Genomic DNA, 18,690 nt, shown 5'->3' on the forward strand with positions numbered 1-18,690 from the left:
CTACCCCAAATTTAACAGGAACTGTGCAGGTGTTTTGGTATTGCTCCCAAAGCCATGTCAGAATCATCGCTGGTGCACCGAGGCAAAGCCAGATGACCAACTTAAATGGTGTTGTTGTAGGCAAACCACGTCTGATCAAACAAGGAGATGAAAAGGGTAACCACGTTATTAAAAAACTCGCTATGGTTATTACTCTTAATTCCTTATATTTCCCACCATGAGCAGAGTTTTAGATTAAGAATACAATTTTTGTCTGCTATATTGGAATATATAATGGTATATCCTGAGAATTAAGGCAATCTTCTACCTTTCTGTCTAAAAACCTTCACAAATCTGTCATTAATTGCACTTCGGCATGTTGTGGGCTGAGCACTCATTGTCACGTGAGTGCCTCTCTTCCCACTGGATCACTACAGGCTGCTCACTCATGGGGACTTCTTTTCCCTGTGCAGCTTGTGTTGGTGTAGAGGACTCTGCTCCTCCAGCCCACGGCTGGGGAGAGGACGTGGCACATCCCATGGACACACAGGGTTTTGCATGAAATGTAAAAGAAATGGGATTGAAGTGCCTGGTTGGAGATGAGCACTGCAGTTGGAAGATTCATCTCTTCCTGTGCAAGGCAGAAGTTTGTCCATTCAGCCTATGCACATGGATGTTCTTCTAAACCCACCAATGTCCCTTCGCTTCCTGCCTCTCATGCAGACAATCTCAAGAGCCTCCTTCGCTCCCAAACCCACCCATCACATCGTGGTTCACACACAGTGACAGTGGGAGGGCAGGAGCTGCAGCCATGGCCACCATCCCTTCCTGCTGCCTTTCAGGGTTTGATCCCTGCCCCTCTCCCAGGGAAACTTGGGGTACTGGAATCACAGCTCCTTGTCCACCTATGGCTTGTTCTTTGTTGGGAGGGTGGTGAGGCCCTGGCACAGGTTGCCCAGAGAAGCTGTGGCTGCCCCATCCCTGGAAGTGTCCAAGGCCAGGTTGGATGGGGCTTGGAGCAACCTGATCTAGTGGAAGGTGTCCCTGCCCATGGCAGGGGGTGGGATGAGATGAGTTTTAAGGTCCCTTCCAACCCAAACCAGTCTGAGATTCCATGGTTCCTACCTGCTCTTTCCAAGCCACCTCCACCCCTTTGGCCCATAACCTCAATTTGAACTACAGCATCTCTGTTTTATAGTTGTAAGGTTTAACTCATTGTCCAGAAAACATTGCAGGGGTGGGAATTTTGCTGTCCCCATGTCCTGTCAGGGGTGACATTTGCCTCAAAAAATAACTGTGTCTGCTTGTTGTGACCTGCTGCCTCCCCAGGCTGCCGAGAGGATGAGATCTGTGGGTGCCAGCTCAGAGCCCTTTTCCACTTACTCCTGCCCCTCCTTCCTCTCCCACTTCTCCCACATTACCATCCCTCCACGTCCCTGCTGGAAGTGGCTGATGCTGGTGGCCAGGACTGGAGGTTCTGGAGTAAATGGAACTGAGTAGATGAGCATATCAATAAGCCAGGCAATTAATGGAGCGAGGAGCTGGCATTAGTTTGCATAAACTCAGCAGTTCCGAGGGTTTCCATTTGCAGTTGTGAGAAGCAGATGCTTTTACTTTTAAATTAATTGCTCCCGTGTGCTGCTCAGCTTCGTTTATTGACTGAACACACATTTATCACTCGTCTGGGTTTCACCAAGTTCTTTCCCAGCCTGGAATAGCATTTTAAGTTGTGTGCAGCCACCCCACGTGTTCCTTCACCTTTCTGCTTTGCACCAGTTAGAAAGGGAAGAGTGATTTCCTTTTTATTCCAGAGATTACTCCCGCACATCCAGAGCTCATGCATCAGTGCCAGCCCCCAGGGGGTACCTGCCTTTGGTTTCAAATTTGAATACTTTCACCTTATTATAATATATTAAGCCCCTATAATGAGTTTTGTTATTTCAAATGTGTGTCTTGTTTGCTTTGAGATGGAAAAGGGAATTAATATTTTAATATTTTATTTAGGTGACTTTTGGGCTTCTTCCCTGTGGCTGTTTAATGTCTGAGATCTAATTTCTGTGTAACCCTAAACATAACACACTGAACAGACATGGATTTTGGAGTTGGCATAGTGAAGTCATTCTCCTCTCTACAGGGAATCCTGCTACAATTTTAGAAGCCACACACATTTATAAAGCCCCATCCCTGGAGGTGCCCCATTCCTGGAAGTGTCCAAGGCCAGGCTGGACAGGGCTTGGAGCAACCTAGTCTAGTGGAAAGTGCCCCTGCCTATGGCGAGGGTGGGACTGAAGGGGTTTAAGATCCCTTCCAACCCAAACCAATGACAATTTTAAGATGCTTTTACTAACTTCTCCCCCAGACTTTCTGTCTCTTCCCAGCTCACCCCACCTTGGGCACTAGCACCTATAGAAAGTTAGCGAACAGCAGCCCTTGGGAACTCAGTGACTAGGCAGAATTAGCCTCTCTGCCTCAAAGACTAATATTTTTAACTTAATGTAGTCTGTTACAGGCTTTATGCTTAGCTTTAATGGCTCTTTTATGATAAGATGATCCCTTGAGCCTGGAAATGGTGGGTTTGGATTTACATTAATCTAAGTAACAACAATACAGTTTATAGGCCCAAAAGGTTTGTTTCAGACACTGAACATACACTTAGGGTTTCAGATGTCCAAAAACACAAGTCCCAGTCCAAGAGTATCTGAAGCAAACGGGATTCTCTCTATTCTGTTAACAGAAAATCCAGCAGGGTGTGCATTCCCACGGGATAAATGTAGTCTTGGAGTACAGCTGCAAATTATCTGCCTGATAATGTAGATGCTACTCGGAGCTACCTCTGAGAGCTTTGCATTAAACCAGTGACTGAACTGCCCAAGGCTCATCTTGTGGTGACTGCCCATCATCCAGAGGGAAAGGGGATATACTGAAGTTAAAAACAGCGTGTATGGATTTCCTTCCTTCCTGCAAGTGAAGGGGGTTCAGAAATCCCCAGCACCTTTGTAGTCATCTGCCAACAACAGTTCATGGAATATCCTGAGTTGGAAGGGACCCACAAGAATCAAAAAAGTCCAACTCCTAAAAAGGATGCAGTGTGAGATTTAACACAACATTTGAGCAGCAAAACCCAACAGGACAGTACTGTTCTTGCTGAGGTGAAACACCAACTGAAACTGAGACAGAAGCACAACTCTGGTGTCCTGAAATGCTCTGCTTCATTTTTCCTGCTGCTGCCTTGGCACTGAGTGCACTCACGGGAAAGGAATTTGGTCAGCGTTTTAAACAGAAAGGTGATTAGCACGCTGGAAAGGGCTGGTTGAATCCAGAGTGCTAAAACTGCACTGAAATATTTCCTACACAAAATATATTCCTGCTGCAACTCCCCCCAGGATAGTCACAACACAACAGGTATCTTTGCAAACAGGATGCAGCTGAATTTCACCAACAGAGGAAAACCAGTCCCTGCCACATAAAGGTGAGGTTTTAGAGAATGTTTTAGGATAGGGTGAAGTGCAAAGCTGTGACTGCTCAGCAAAGTGAAGAGGGAGGAGGAGCAGCTCCTGCTGAGGGAGGGGAGCAGCTGAGAAATGAGCTGACAGATGGCTTTCTGTGAAAAAGGGTCATTAATATTCTCCTGTCAGCTCCCAGGTTTAGGGGGATGTTTGATCTGAGAAACCCAACACTTGGAAGCTGGGAAGTTCAAAAGCTTGACACTAAGTTACAAGGGACAAATATCCACTTGCTTTTGCACCGACATGAGAACCTACCAGAAATAAGCTCTTAGACAAGCCAAGAGCTGAAAAACCCAATGTCCTATTAAAAATGGAAAATATCTACCTGTTCAATGAGCTGGTTTTAAAATAAAGCTGACTCTACAGAGATTCCTGTTACCATTCCATAACACTAATGACCTGGAAGTGAAGCTGGCTGCAAACAAACTCAAAGCACAGAATCAATTTCTAGGGTTCAAGCAAGGAGCACTCCCACTCTTGGATGCAGTGACCTGCAGAGCTCTGTGGAATACAGACCCATGGTCTAGACCACTAGCGGCACAACTGGGTGAAAATCCATACACAGGAAGATTTGGTTGAAAGTCTTGCTCATGAAACAACCTCTCCACCCCAAAACCCACAGCAGGAAACCTGGGAAGATGAATTAAAAAAAAAAAATCCTTTTAGTAGCTTTTTCAGTGCTATTTTTTATTATACTTAAAAGGCTGTAATTACTAGAGCATATTTGAACGTTAGGCTTGTTATTGCAATTATCACTCTCAGAGCCCAGCACAGCCTGTGTCCAGAGCAGGAAATACAACCACGAGGAGACTGAGCTGCTCCCCCAGAACTGCACAGCCAACGCTTCCAGGTACCCGCTGCTGGAGCTCGGCATTGATTGCAGGCCAAGCTGCTGGACTTGTCACCATGGGGACAACCCCAGCCTGGTGGCTCCTCTCTCTTCCACCCTGGTCCCCATGGGCAGGCGACAGCCCCGGCAGCACCGGCTACTTACTTCCTCTCTCCTTTGTACCACTCAAAGTTCGGGGCAGGAACTCCTGCACCTTCGCACCGTATCAGGCCGTTCCCTCCAAGCACCACACCGCTGGATTTAAGTTCCTGAATTGTGGGGGCAACTGAAAGAAAAGAATTGTAAAATGGATGTTGGCATCTGGACACGCAGATCATTCAGCGCCGCTGCTCCTTGGCGCACTCGGCCTGGCGCGAGTGGTCTCCAGCTTGGTTCACATTCAACCACGTTTGCTTCCAGAAGAGTCAAAATTACCCCACACCGCAGATTCTGAGATCTGACCTATATGTTTGGTGTAAAAACACAACTGAGACATGGAGAGATATCAATCCAATCCTGAAAAAAAGCTGGTTGTCCAACAGTTACTCGGTGTAAACCACAACTGTAAGCATTAGTGTCATACAAGATGCACGTAAATCCTGGGAATTGGAAAGAAGCACATGAAACCCCAACACTGGTGCACTAAAAGGCTCCCACCGGGCTCAGCCAAGGGCCCTTGGCACTGGGAGGGTACAGCAGTGCCAAGGCAGTGCCCAGGCCACAAGGTCCCCAGTTCCAGCACTGCTTACCTCCTGCATCATGGCACCTGCAAACAGCACATAAACCCTGGAGCTCAGGTGGCCTTTGAGTTCTTGTTTTGCATATTTAAGAAATAAACCTTCAAGATGATGAGCCACCCATCAATCTCACAGAACAGTGATTTTCCCAGCATTGCACTGGATATAGCGTTGTTTTAGTAAGTGTATTTTGTCTTTTTAAATAGTAAACACTGTAAATAGTAATGAACATATTGAGCTTAGAACCACAGATACAAATAAAGATAAAAAGCCATTGTCAGGTTTTCCAGTTGCCAGCAAAAGGCAACAGTGAGCTGAAAATAAAACATAGTAACTTCCTCAGGAAAGAGATTATCAAAGGGAACAACTGCCTCCCCCCTGGAATTTCTTTTATGTTTTCTAGTTTGATACAATAATTTATGTGCATCATCAAAACACTATAAAAACCAAACCACAGAACTTATAAATAAAAATCTGTTTACTTTTTCCCAAGCAGTTTTCCAGATGTTGCTTCAAGGTGTTTATGTTCATGTGGAGCTCTGACTGCCTCACGTCTGCTTTCAGCACCATCTCACCCACTGTTTATCATCTATGTTGTCGTGGTGCATCCCCACCCCATCTTGACCTGACCTCAGAAGCTCCTGATAAACCTTGACAGAACCATCTGAGTGCTGAAACATCCCTTGACTTCCCAGTGGAGCCTGAGACACTCCCTGATCCCACCAGGAGCTCATGCATGGTACAGGTGGAAACAGTCAGAACCAACACAGGGGAATTTTCAACAGGTGCCTTTACACACCTGGAAACAGGAGCACACAGGGCTTTAACCGTGTGCATGGGAATTGATTCTGGGATGAATATTCCTGTCCCAAATCCAGAGTTAAGGCATTTTTATAACTACAGCAAACCTATCAAATCGCTTTGTAAATGTTAAAGTGCTCAGTGATTCAGTGCTGCTAAACCCTTTGGCAGCATTATCTTTGCACCCATACCCTTTGCACTCCCTTTTGCATTCCCAGCTTCTGTGTTAGTCATTCCAAATGGCTTCTGATCTGATCTTCCTGTGTGTGCTTCAACATGGGCAGTAACAGAGCAACTCTTGACACCCCAACTCTGTAAAGTCACGTTTTCACAAATTCAAATTAAGCCTGCTTTTACCAATACCTTTGATGGTGTTTCTTTAGACAGCCAAACCCCTCATTTCTGACACAATTTAAGAGATCTGAATATTTTACACAAACCTGCCAGTAAAGAAGCATCAGTTCTATGACAAAACAGTGATAGGCAAGTTCCCTCATCACACACCTGATGATTACAACAAACCAACCCAGGAACTCATTAACTGTCAACTGGTACCATTCAAATTTCCAGGAGATAATAAGTGTTTAAGCAATTTACAGGACTACTTCTGCATAACGTGCATAGAAAAAACCGCATTGGTTTTGTTAATCCATAAAAATAACAGGAACATGTAAAGCGTCCCCACTCCTTCACTCAAGTTGTACGAAAGATGTGACCACTGGAAGAGCGAATAAGAGACAAGAAAAGGCCTGAGTTGTGTACAGAGGTTTTTTCTCTAAAATGTACCACTTTCGTGCTACCTCTGGGGTCTACTCACCTTTTGCTTGGTGTTTTGTGTTGTTTTTAGGGATTTTTTTTGCTTTGGTTGCTTTTTACATAATGCAGAACATCACTGACAATATGTTTTAAAATGAAATGATGCATAAAAATGTACAGCCTGCTGCTCCTTCTTCAGGCAGGAGCCTCAGGGCCCTTGCTCCCATTGCAGCTGGGAAGGGATTACAGCTGCATCCCAGCCATACGCAACGATTCCAGGCTTTGCTATCTGGTGAGGTTTCTGCTTGGAAACTACTGGAAAATTTCTGAAGAGGGAGTTTTCTTAGATCTCCCTTTCAGAAGGATTTCAGATTCTGTTTCTTCAGAATTAGAATTAAAACCAATGTTCCCTGCTCCAGGAAATCCCTGGTTAATACAGGTATGGAAACACAACCCAGGGATCGCTTGGAGCCACCATTCTCTTGGATTTATCACTGTCAGGTTATTTTATTGTTTTTAGTCTGATGCAGGTGTGTTCCTGGAGCACTGATAAGTAATGAGCTGAGCCAAAAATCCACCAGATCCACCTGCTGCCATGGGGGTGGAAGACCGAAATACTCCAGCTGAAATCACACCTAAAACCTGCTGCTCTCACTGCCAAGGCCTGCTTTGGAAAGAGAAGAGACAAACTCCCGGGAGAGATTCTCAGATCATCACTATTATATATATATTTTAATGTAGTTTTTTTACGCAGTCAAAAAGACTCATTTTTGAGGAGATATTTGGGAGCTGATTTTATTGCTGTCACTCAAGCTGCAGCTGTTGGCATCCTCTGAGGTGTGGGACAGGTGAGGCTCCAGCTGCAGCCTTCCCTCAAACTCCTACAACTAATGCCTTCACTGGGTTTCCCCTCCACGAGTTCTGAGGGAAGAGATTCCCGTTGTGTTGCAGACACAGCCTTGTGCCTGAGCCCTTCCCTATAAATAATAATAAACAAGCCAGCAAGAAAGTAACACCTTGTCTCAAAGGTACAGAGCACCAGGAGAGAGGGAAACCTGGCAGAGGCTGCAGAAGGAGGGAAGGGGGTAAAATTCTTGCTGAGTTCCCAAGGTGGGGATTATCCCAGACAAGTCAGGGGGCTGACAGAGATACTGCAGTCAAATCAAACAGTGATGTTAACAAGGAAACCTCATGCAAAACTAATAATTTTAAAGGTATTTGTCATTTTTATATCTCCTAAATAATGGTTATATAAAATAATAGAGAAAAGAATATGATTGCTATAAATCTGTCAGCAGCACTGGGCTTCTGTGACTCATGTTTGTAGGTTTAGTCTCCCTCAGTGGATCCTTGTTTAATCCTCTCCCATGGTTCAGCCCTGCGGAGAAAGGTTCTTAAAACAAATGCCGAATTTCTGACTTGGAAATACATTATTGGAACTTATTTAATATCCATTTCTCAAATCTATGTGAGTGCTTTGCTGGGAAAGGTTATTTGGAGAGGGTGTCAGAGCCGTGGCTTCACTGGAGCTTCACCAACACCCTTCACGTCTGTCCCTGTGTGAGGTGGCTCAGGAGGGAAGGCTGGGCTTGAGCCAAAATACATATTTATTATTCCCTAGAAATGCATATTTATGTATCCCCACATGAGGGATCTGTCAGAAGAAGTGTGTGAGTGAGGAGAGTCGGACCCAACAGGCACTGGAGACGATGCCAGATGTCCCCAGGCTTGCCTGGGGTTCGGTGTCACTGCGTGGGGCCTGTGCAGGTCTCACCCTACAAAGCCCAGTGTGCAAGGCCAGGCTGGACAGCACTTGGAGCAACCTGGTCTAGTGGAAGGTGTCCCTGCCCATGGCAGGGGGTGGAACGAGATGAGCTTAAAGGTCCCTCCCAACCCAAACCTTTCTATGATTCTGATTCTGCACATCTTTGTCCCCCAACACCTTTGCGTGACTCAGGTGTTTGTGCTGGAAAACTGAATCTGACAACTTAAGTTTCATCCAGAAATGACTCAAAGTCCTGCTGAATCTGGTCCCCTTTCAGGTAGTTTCGTTTTGCTTTTAAATGCCTAAGGCAACAGTTAAAACAACCCCTATCATTCACAGGCACAGGGAACACGCTAAAACTCCAGCTAGAGCAGGTTTCCCCTTTTTACATTTTAATGAGCATTGGGACTTTTATGCACATTAGTTATGTTGCCCTAATTACTCATTATAATTCTAATGTGCATTTTATATTTAATTACAATGCTTATAAAGATTTGGTATGGACAGTAAATTATTATAACTAGCATGTGCCTAATGATTACGAGATGAATTTATTAACTTTTACATGAGCATTCAGGGCTGGCAACTTTCAATTTCACCTTTGTAAGCACCCATATTGTCTGATTAAACTAACATTTTTGTGGCATTAATTGTAAATGTCAAAAAAAAGAAAGTCTTTTATTTTCCTAGTTTTCATCAGTTTTTAATTTGGTATCCTAATGTCAGCTTTTGTTAGTGAAATTGCTTTCCAGGGTGCTAAGATTAAAACTTAGGTAAGAGAACGGGTTTTGAGATCTGTTTTGCTGCTCAGAAAACCAGATATCAGCAATAGTCAAATATATTCATTTAGATATATGTACACACATAGTGTTTTGCCAATACAGTAACAAGTCTTTACAAGAGAAACAGTATTACTTGTGCTTTAGATAATTAAGATGGGCTTTTGACAATCTAGATTGTTTAATTTTGCTAATTTATTCCGAGCATCAGTCCTACCTATTCCCAAAATAATGGAATGGTTTAATAAATGGCTCTTCACGTCAGAAACTTCTGTGCTGCGCAGAAACATTTGAGAGACATGCCTGTAACAACCACTGGGCTCAGCAACTAACAAGCTTATTTATTCCATCTTTTCTTGACGACTTATCAAAACACACAGATTCAGTGGGATCTTGACTTGAACATGCACATAAATTTTATATGCAAATGTATGAGATATCGGTGAGAATGCAGTTCTATATGTAACCCAGCATCTCTTATGTGCTTTTCGTGGAATCCTGGAATGGTTTGGTTGGAAAGAACCTTAAAGCTCATCGAGTTCTATCTCCTGCCATGGGCAGGGACACCTTCCACTAGACCAGGTTACTCCAAGCCCCGTCCAACCTGGCCTTGGACACTTCCAGGGATGAGGCAGCCACAGCTTCTCTGGGCAACCTGTGCCAGGACCTCACCACCCTCACAGGGAAGGATTTCTTCCCAATCTCAGATTCAAATCTCTCTCTTTTTCAGCTTTCCCTTTCCCATTTAGGATTTCCCTTTACAAGCACTATACTCTAGATGTCAGTTAAACAATTGTGTAAATACCTTGCACTGTCGGGAATCGAGTGGATTCTCCAGCACTCTCTGTGTGGGATCTGCCTTGTTGCAGGGCATATAAATTTCCCAAAACATGTCCCTCCCTCAGCTCCATCTAATGGATTGCATTATAACCATCCAAATCCCCGGCTGCTGGCAATTTATGGGTTGGAATATAAAACCTCCTGGTGTTGAGAGAAAACTTAAAATCCATGAGTAATTGTTATGTGGGAGGAAAACATAAAAATCAGCAACATAAAATAATACTTAATAAATAATAGCCTGGCAGACAGGAAATCTTAACAACATGTTTTACAGGTATTTAAGGGATAAAAAAAGAAGAGAAAGAAACTTAATGAAACCTCCCAAAACCAGCAAAGCAAACAAAGACCTCAAGGGAGCTGGTGAAGAAAGGCAAGTTAGAACTGCTTTGTTTCTCTGTCCATTGGGTTTTATCTCACTGCTTCATCTATTTAATCCTTCTATTTTCCAACAAAGCGTTTTTCTCCTCATATTCCCTTGAATGCAGCTCTGTAAACGTATTTTTATCCCCTATTAAAGGAGTTGCTCTAGCGTGGGTACACAAACCCTTTCCTTGAGCAGCATCCAAGGACGGGCGAGCAGCTCCAGCCATGAACTGGCACGTTCCTTAGGTGACCTGGGATCCCTGTGCACATTATATGGACAAATATTTGTGTGTGAGCATTGACACATTGAACCCCTTTGGCCACAGACCTGTCTGGAAGCAGCCCCTGGCCCCTGTGGGGGAGATGCTCTCCTGCTCCCTTCAGCTATGTCAGGAGAGGGTGAATGGTAATGCCAACGTGTGCATGGGGACTAAAGGGGAAAAATGAGAATCCACATCCTGGAGTGGTACTGAGGAGCAAGGAGGAGGGAGGGAGATGCTGTCATACAGCTGGTGCCAATCCAGAAGGAAGAGCTGGCTGGGAGCCTGGGTGTGAACAAATAGGAGCGCTTTTGCTTTGCTATTTCTCTCCCTCTAAGGAAGATAAAAGCAATGGACTTCAACAAATTCCAAGAATTACTAAGTAGATCTTTTGGCAGTAAAGCTGAGGGGAAAATGAGTTAAAGGAAGCTGGTAGTTTTCCAAGGAAAGACAGTTTGCAACAAAAATGCAAAATCCCTCACAATAGGTCAGAAATGCAGGCAGGGACCTGCTCCGGTCCTAGCAGAGCACAGACAGGAGCCAAAGCACAAGAGCAGGTGTGGCAGGATGGAGACACCAAAGGGAGGGAGAAATCACTCCAGAAACCGCTGTGCTCAGTTCCCCCTGACTGGTGCCCAGAGCCTCAGCTGCCCACAGTGGTGCCTTTCTGTGCCACCACCTGCAGCTCGGCCCCACTGGGAACCACCAGGTCACCACTCACACACCGGAGCACCGGACTCAGCTCTGGGGACCCACGTCCCTGACAGGGAGCCTTTGGGGGACAACTTTCTAATTAATTCAACATCCTCCCCATGGACATTTTTTCTCATCCATGTTTCTCCCACGTGCACCTGTAAGCAACACACACCAAAAACTTGTGACATGTGACATCTTCTGCCTTCCCCTGTGATAAATGGGAATTAGTGACACAGTGCGAAGTGTTGTTGATGAACTCATGGTGGCTGTTACCCTCCTCAGGGTCTCTTCCAGGTAAAACTACATCTTGCTACAGCTCTCACACATGTCTGGGGACTGGGGACATGCCAGTCAGTCCCCTTTGAACATCAGACGCCAGGGGCTCAGTGTCAGGACCCTGACCAACCTTTCTGTGGTCTCAAAAAATAACAGTTTTATCTGTAGATATTTGATGAAGTTTATTGTCCTCATCTGACGACTTAAGATGACAATTAGCCCAGAAATGCACAACAGACGTGTTATCTAGAACAAACCACTGCTTTATGGCCAGGCACTACTGTGGGTTCAACTGGAGTGCCAAAAGTTCAGGAAAACAGAAGGAACTGGGATTAGTAGAGCTGGAAAAGGTGATTTATTAGGAATATATTGCAGCACTCAATGTGCAAGACAGGAAGAAAAAGGGATCAGCTCTTCCCTTCTCCCTTATGGGCCAGGCAAGCAATGATCAGCCACAACTGAAGCAAGATTTAGAGCTGGTAAGACACTGCAGGAAGAAGTTACTTAAAAAGACTGTCAAGGTGCTCTTTCTCTTTTCTTTTTATTTTAAAACAAAATGCTGACAACTTGCATACTGGATCTGGACAGCAGCACCAGCCTGACTCCTCGGTTCCTTCTCCAGGTGGAATTTTAGTGGGCTCTGAGATCCTGGGATAATTAAGCATCAGAACCAATTCCTGTGGATCCTGGTGTTGTCTTTAAGGTTATAAGCCATTTTTCAACACAGTAGGGAAAATAAGAAGTGCTAATCTTCTTATGTTACAACAGTAATGAAATCTCCAGGTCGATGCTTAACTACAAAAATTGAGGTAAGGACTGGATCTGGACTTTAAAAAAATTACTCCAAAGACAGAAGTAGAACTTTTTTGCAGCGAACTTATCCCATCCACCTGGGCTCTGATTTGCTATATCCACATCCATACCAAAACAGCCAGGTGAGCTCCCCAAAATGCTGTTTCCAAGGCCAGAACTCATTACTGCTGTATAATAAATGGAAGCATAAGTCAGAGTTAGCACTGAACAGATTGTTTGGGGTTGCAAAGACAGCAGCTGTCACAGCTTGACAGCTTTCTTGTTAGTGAATCAGCTTTCCTGACAGGCTTTTTGATTGAAAACCCCTGTTCGCTGACAGTGTGTTGGAGCTCATGTACATATGTAGCTCATGAAGAATGAGAACGAGCCATGAAAGGTCTCCAAGCTATTGCTCTGGATTAAAAAGAAGTGAAGTTTACATAAAGGGAGGGTTTGGTTCCCCCCCCCCCAGTAATCGTGGCAGATGTGAGCTGATGGAAACAGGACCATGGACACTGAGAGGTGACAAAGACTAGTCACCTCCACAGGGGGTTCTGACTAAAAGCAATAAAGCCCCAGAAATCCTGGCTGCTTCCAAATGCTCTCAGAAAAGTTCATGTCATTGAAAACAAGTTTTAGAATTAAAATCATAAAATTCCAACTCAGTGTAACTGACAAGGGCTTCCCAGACCTCCTGCAAGTCCAAAGGGGAGAGTAGATACAGCCATATTAATTTAAAAAGGAACTTGTTTACTCTGAGTGACATTTACTTTTCTCTTAGAGGCTCCATCTGTGTCCATGGTTTCAGCTGGCAGCTCCATGGGACAGGGAGAGGTGGCTTCTGCATCCTGCAGCACACCCAAAATACCTGTGCAAACCCTCCATTGCTGCATGGCCAAGGAACACACGAGGTTTCCTTGGGCATCTTGGTTCAAACACAGCTGCCTGCTTTGGACTTCTCCTTAAACACACGACCTGCACCCTTGTGGCACCAAAAAATCAGCTGGCTGTGGGAAAAGAAGCATTTTATTGAAGCAAATGCATCTCACGGGTCTATCCTTCTCCCCCTCTCTCCAATCTGTATTCATTTATAAGACTGTCCAATAAAGTAATTTCTTGCTCCTCTGCTTTGTGGTATTGAAATAGGTAAAAGCCAGTGAATTTGGTACAATGGAGGCATGGAGGTCACCTTCTATTCTGAGATCAGGGCTTAAAACAAAGCACACGTGATGCCGAGTTGGGGGAAAGCAGAGCCAAAAACTGAGCCACTGCCGAACACCAGAAACATCCAGGGCTTCCCAGTTTGTCCCAGTGGATTGTTTAATGTTCTTGTGACAACTCCTTGTTTCCAAAGAATGTCACGCATTCTTCAAAAAGGGACAATAGATTCCAAGTCAATACTCAGATGCAGATGCTTTACATGGGAAACCTGGAATACTGGGAATTCCTCACTTAAGGAAACTGCTGCTTTGAAAAACAATTCCTGATTTGTTCTCTTTCTCCAGACTCTCTTTTTGCCATCAGTCCCACCAGGTGCAGAAGCAGCTGAACACCTGGATTTTGATACATCTGATATTACAAAGAATTTTTTCCAAATACACTGGAGATGGTGCATTTTAAGTGAGTTTTTCAAAGTTTGTAAATTGAATTCTTTAGTCTAGCACTGACTATCGTGATCTTTGTGCAACAGGTGCCAAATCAAGACAGTCCATGATGTTCCCTGTCTTTGGGAAGTGTCTCAGAGTCTGGCTGTGCCTGTGAGGCACAAACTTCCATCACAGAACCTCGTGTTTGCTCTGCAGCTCTAAGGTCCAGTAAAGGTCACTTCAGCCTCAAAACAGTTTGTTTTTGTTTGAGAAGAAGTAGAAAACACGAAGAGAACCAGCTTTATGAATTAAAAAGCCTGAAAAGTGATGTTGGAAATTTTTCCTTTCTTTATGTCAACAGCACCATTTTGTTTGAAACTAGAAAAGCAAAGTAAGGCTTCTCAAGCTGCCTTAGCTCCAATCTGTTGCCTCCACCACACACTTGCTAACACCAGCCAACCCCCTCAGGAGATATTAGATCTCATTTAGCCATGTCAGCATGGAAAAACAGGTTGTACCAATATCCTTACAGCCTTAGCAGGTACTGGGTGTCCTGCTGGATGCCAAATGTAGCCAGGGTAGGAGCCAAAAGGGACCGTCTCACGTGGGGTCACACTGTGTCCACACACTCACAAGTTGTGCAAAGCACATTCCTTTTGCACAACCATTTCAAACTGCAATTACTGGTCAAAAAAATATTAAAAAATAATGAAGGGATGGAGAGTTTCACAAGACTGACCCACTGTTCAGACCTGTCTTCCCACGATCCCACTTAGTGTCACCTGCTCTCTTGGAACCCCTTTGACTGTCACCTCAAAGGCACTTCAAGAGACGAGGGAGACTCAGTCTTGGCCCAACAGCAATAAGGAATAATACAATTACTGGGAGAAATATTGCTTTACAGTGTGTTGACTACTAGGAGAAATATTTTAAGTAATTGTTTTTGCTGAAGAGTGATCTGGGCAAGTGAACACTTACAGAAGCTGGAGAGCTCTCCATTAATTTTGGCTTCTGCCTGGAGTCTCACGCAGCCTGGAGTCTCACACAGCCTGCTGAACACTCCAAATTGCTTCTTGAAACACAGGAGCTCTTTAGAGATGACTCATCTTCTATTAAAACTTCTATTTTCCCAAACTGTATTTTAGGTGGTGTTCAGAGTGGGATCACCTGGAGAAGCTGGCAGTGGGAGAAAGCATCCGCCCCAGGCAGGATTTGCTTCCCAGGAGGGCTTTTCCTGAGCCACTCCCTGGCTTTGCACCCCGTGAGGTTGGGGGTTAACACCCACCTGCAGGTGTCAAATTCCAGCACCTCTGAAGATGACACGCTGACCCTTTGGAGAGCCATACCCATGGAGAGGAGCATGTTCCTGCTCCTGCTGGGGCCAGGAGAAGGAGCTACAAGAAAGGCAGCTTCACTAGAGTTGGATACACAGGGGTGTCAACAATCTCATTGTAACCTTATTTTGGCCTTAACAGGAATCAAGATTAGAAAAGATAAAAACTATTAAAAAACTCTTTCATTAATTTTTCTGTCCACTTATTCATGAGCTGGTCCCACACTTTCACCAACAATGGTCTGAAAGCTTCACACCAGTGTCTTCAAAAAAAACCATCAACAATACGTTGATGACAATATTTTTCTCTGATTTTAGAGAACCTGTTATTATTATTTCACAGCATCACAGAATCAGTGAGATTGAAAAAGACCTCTAGGATCATCAAGTCCAACCTGTGCCCGATCCCCATCTTGTCACCCAGCCCAGAGCACTGAGTGCCATGTCCAGTAATTCCTTGGACACCCCCAGGGAAGGGGACTCCACAACCTCCCTGGGCAGCCCCTTCCAATGCCTGACCACCCTTTCCAGGAAGAAATTCCTCCTGATGTCCAATCTAAACCTCCCTGGCAAAGCTTGAGCTCTTCTTACTGTGGTTCAGAGATCAGTGTTGGAGACACTCTAACATAGCGAAGGGAGAACTTGAGGTGGTTTTTGTGGTTTAAGCTCTTAATTTGCCTTTGCAGCAGCAATGCTGGTGTTATGCTGGAGTACCATCTCCTCTCCCACAGACGGACTGAAGCTGCCTCCCTGTCCTGCAGCCTCAGCTGCCACTGGCCAACCTGAGGTGTTGCTGGAGGGCAGAAGCCACTCCCTTGCCTGGCTGCAGTCCCAGTACACCTGCCCTGCACCACGGCAAGCACGGGATGTGCAGCCCCGCCACTCCTTCACAATTCAAATCACTTGGCACAGTTAAGCAGAGAATTTCTTTGAGAAGACGAAAAACACGCTCCTTATCTGTTGGAGAGAGATCTTGAGTACTAATGCTCCAACTCCTTCAAACACAAGCCCTCGTTCTGTGCTGCCAAAGTCCCCGATGATCTGCTGTGTTGGCACAAATGCCACCGATGTGGAGGAACAGTATAATCAATTCTGTCATGCTTCAATATGAGCAGCATTTTTCAGAAATATGCAGTAACCACACAGCAGTTTTCAGAACCTCAGCACAAACGATCACACCCCCAAAAGAAATCAATACTAATTTAGGAGCCAAATTGCATTTGAGTCACAAACTTGAACTATATTGTTTTAATCTGACTTCTGAAATGTTAATAAAAATACCTGAAGGATATAGCATGATGAACATTACATTTACAAGAGGCTTCTCTCCCCACCAGCAAAGGAAATATTTTCTTCAAACCAACTACATCCTTTCCCCACCCAATCAACTAAGGTGGCTTCAATTATAAGACCAGTTTTTATTGAATTGGTATAAGTTGTTTTTCTTTAAGTGTTGCCATGAGATAGGACATCATGACTCCTACAAGTGGTCTCGGTGATGATAATACCTTGTAAATTAAGTAAATAAGAATTCAATCCTAATGTTGACCAAAAATAACAACACCCTCCAAAGTAAACCCTGGTTAATTATTTTGTGCATGAGCAAAACCTCCATTTTACAGGATAGTAGAAATTCTACAAAGATCTTTATCTTATGCAAAACCCCTGCTGCTATTTGCATTGCTTTCACCTGGAATATTTGGTTGGCAGTCCCTGGACTGGATGGCTGGACCCAAACTCAACTCTGCTATTACTGACTTAAATCCTGATCAAAGTTCTCATATGGGCTGTGCAAACACCTCATCTCCTTTAGCTGAGTGGGCTCTGTGTTCTCATACACTCAACCCACCAACACAGAAACTAATTCCAGTGTTATTTCTCCCCTCCCAGCTGTGTGAAATGTGCTGCAGGAAAACTGGCCCCTCCATCGTTCCCTGGCAGCCTTCCTACAAGTTTTTAATTGCAGTAGTATTTCAAATGTAAAAGTTATAACTGCTGAGCCTGAACATCTGTACAACAGAGAATTCCATTGTCAGAATTAGGTTAATATTGAACAATAACAGGAAAAAACAGACAAGAGAGAGTCTTGCTGGGCTGATACACAAACCTCCACACCCCCCTCCCTCCTGATTTGCCTGTATTGCAGACTGTCAGTGCATCCTTCGAGAAGTCAGGCCATAGTCCCCCAACAGCACACTGGGGAACAGGACTATTCCCCCGTTCAAAATCACAGAATATTCTGAGCTGGAAAGGACACACACAACTCTGAGTTTGATCTTTTGAAACAGTTTTCAGATCAAAAGGAGTGAAGGTAGGACACTCTTCCTTCCCTGGGTCTGCAGTAGGTAGACCTGGGGAATCGAAACCCAAACTGAAAGGGGACCAATCCTCATAGTACCTTCCCAAAGAAACCCAGGAAATTTGTGGCAAACAGAGCAAGCTGAAGTCATGCCTTGGGCACAGCTTAGACAGGCCAGGTCACCTCTTGCACCTGAAGCCTCTGCCCCAGGATGAAAGTCCTTGGTGTGCACCAGCATCCCCTCACCCACACGTCCCAGACCAAGGCAGCTCACACAGAGCAGAACCACATTCTGGAGAGCTCACACTGCACTAAACCCTACTGACCCAGCAACAGAACCAAATAGGAACCAGGACTCAGATTCATAGGAGTCCCCAGTGTGACTTGGAAGCCAAAAATCCCATTTTTGAAAGGTAACCTGAGATAAACATAACCTTTAGGAAAACATGTTTCCCCAAAGGCAGTGAAACCACATGCTGGAGGACTTTTAGCTTTTCAAAGGGTTATTTTGGCACTTCAGAAGGCCATTGCCAAGTTCAGTCTTTCTAGACTCCACACGGACCTCTGCAAACAGCCAGTGGGAATTGTGGCTGCTCAGTCAGTACCTGCAAATTGCTCTCTGTAGTTACAATATTGGGAAATACATCTTGATTAAAGAGAGACTGACCTATATGACGCTGTTTTCCCACCAAGATAAAACATTTGGGATTAAATTTCAGGTCCTCTGAGGCTGTGAGATGCAGCATGCCAACCACAGTCACAATTAGGAACTTCTGGTGGAGAAGCCAAGGTGGCCTATGTTCTTCCCAGGCTGGTTAACAACCAACACGGCAAAAACAAGGAGCCACAGAAACACCTACAACTGTTCCATACATTTTCCATGTTGTTTTAAGAAAAAAAGGTGTTGCACTTATGAACAAAAATAAATTTATGTAGATTCACTACTTTCTTAACAAAAATTACTCCTGGGCTCCCAAAGCCAATGCTGACCATAACTCCCCAGTCCCAAATTTAGTCAGGGATATAAATATGGAGCTGCACATCTGTGGCTATTAAAAATTGAAAGAATCAGAGTTATTGATTTATGCTTCAA

The 18,690-nt window shown here is 44.5% G+C and overlaps 1 protein-coding gene across 2 annotated transcripts in view; it reads right to left on the bottom strand.

Moving 5' to 3' along the window:
• NEGR1 (neuronal growth regulator 1) overlaps window positions 1-18,690 on the bottom strand; it is a 221,802-nt gene that overhangs the window by 56,126 nt on the left and 146,986 nt on the right. For both annotated transcript variants that reach the window (XM_032696533.1, XM_032696534.1), the window contains exon 5: window positions 4,480-4,600. In XM_032696533.1, coding sequence (XP_032552424.1) covers window positions 4,480-4,600 — 121 coding nt within the window. The remainder of the gene's footprint in view (window positions 1-4,479; window positions 4,601-18,690) is intronic.

This window comes from Chiroxiphia lanceolata, chromosome 9, assembly GCF_009829145.1.
Source record: "Chiroxiphia lanceolata isolate bChiLan1 chromosome 9, bChiLan1.pri, whole genome shotgun sequence".
Classification (NCBI taxonomy): Eukaryota; Metazoa; Chordata; class Aves; order Passeriformes; family Pipridae; genus Chiroxiphia; species Chiroxiphia lanceolata.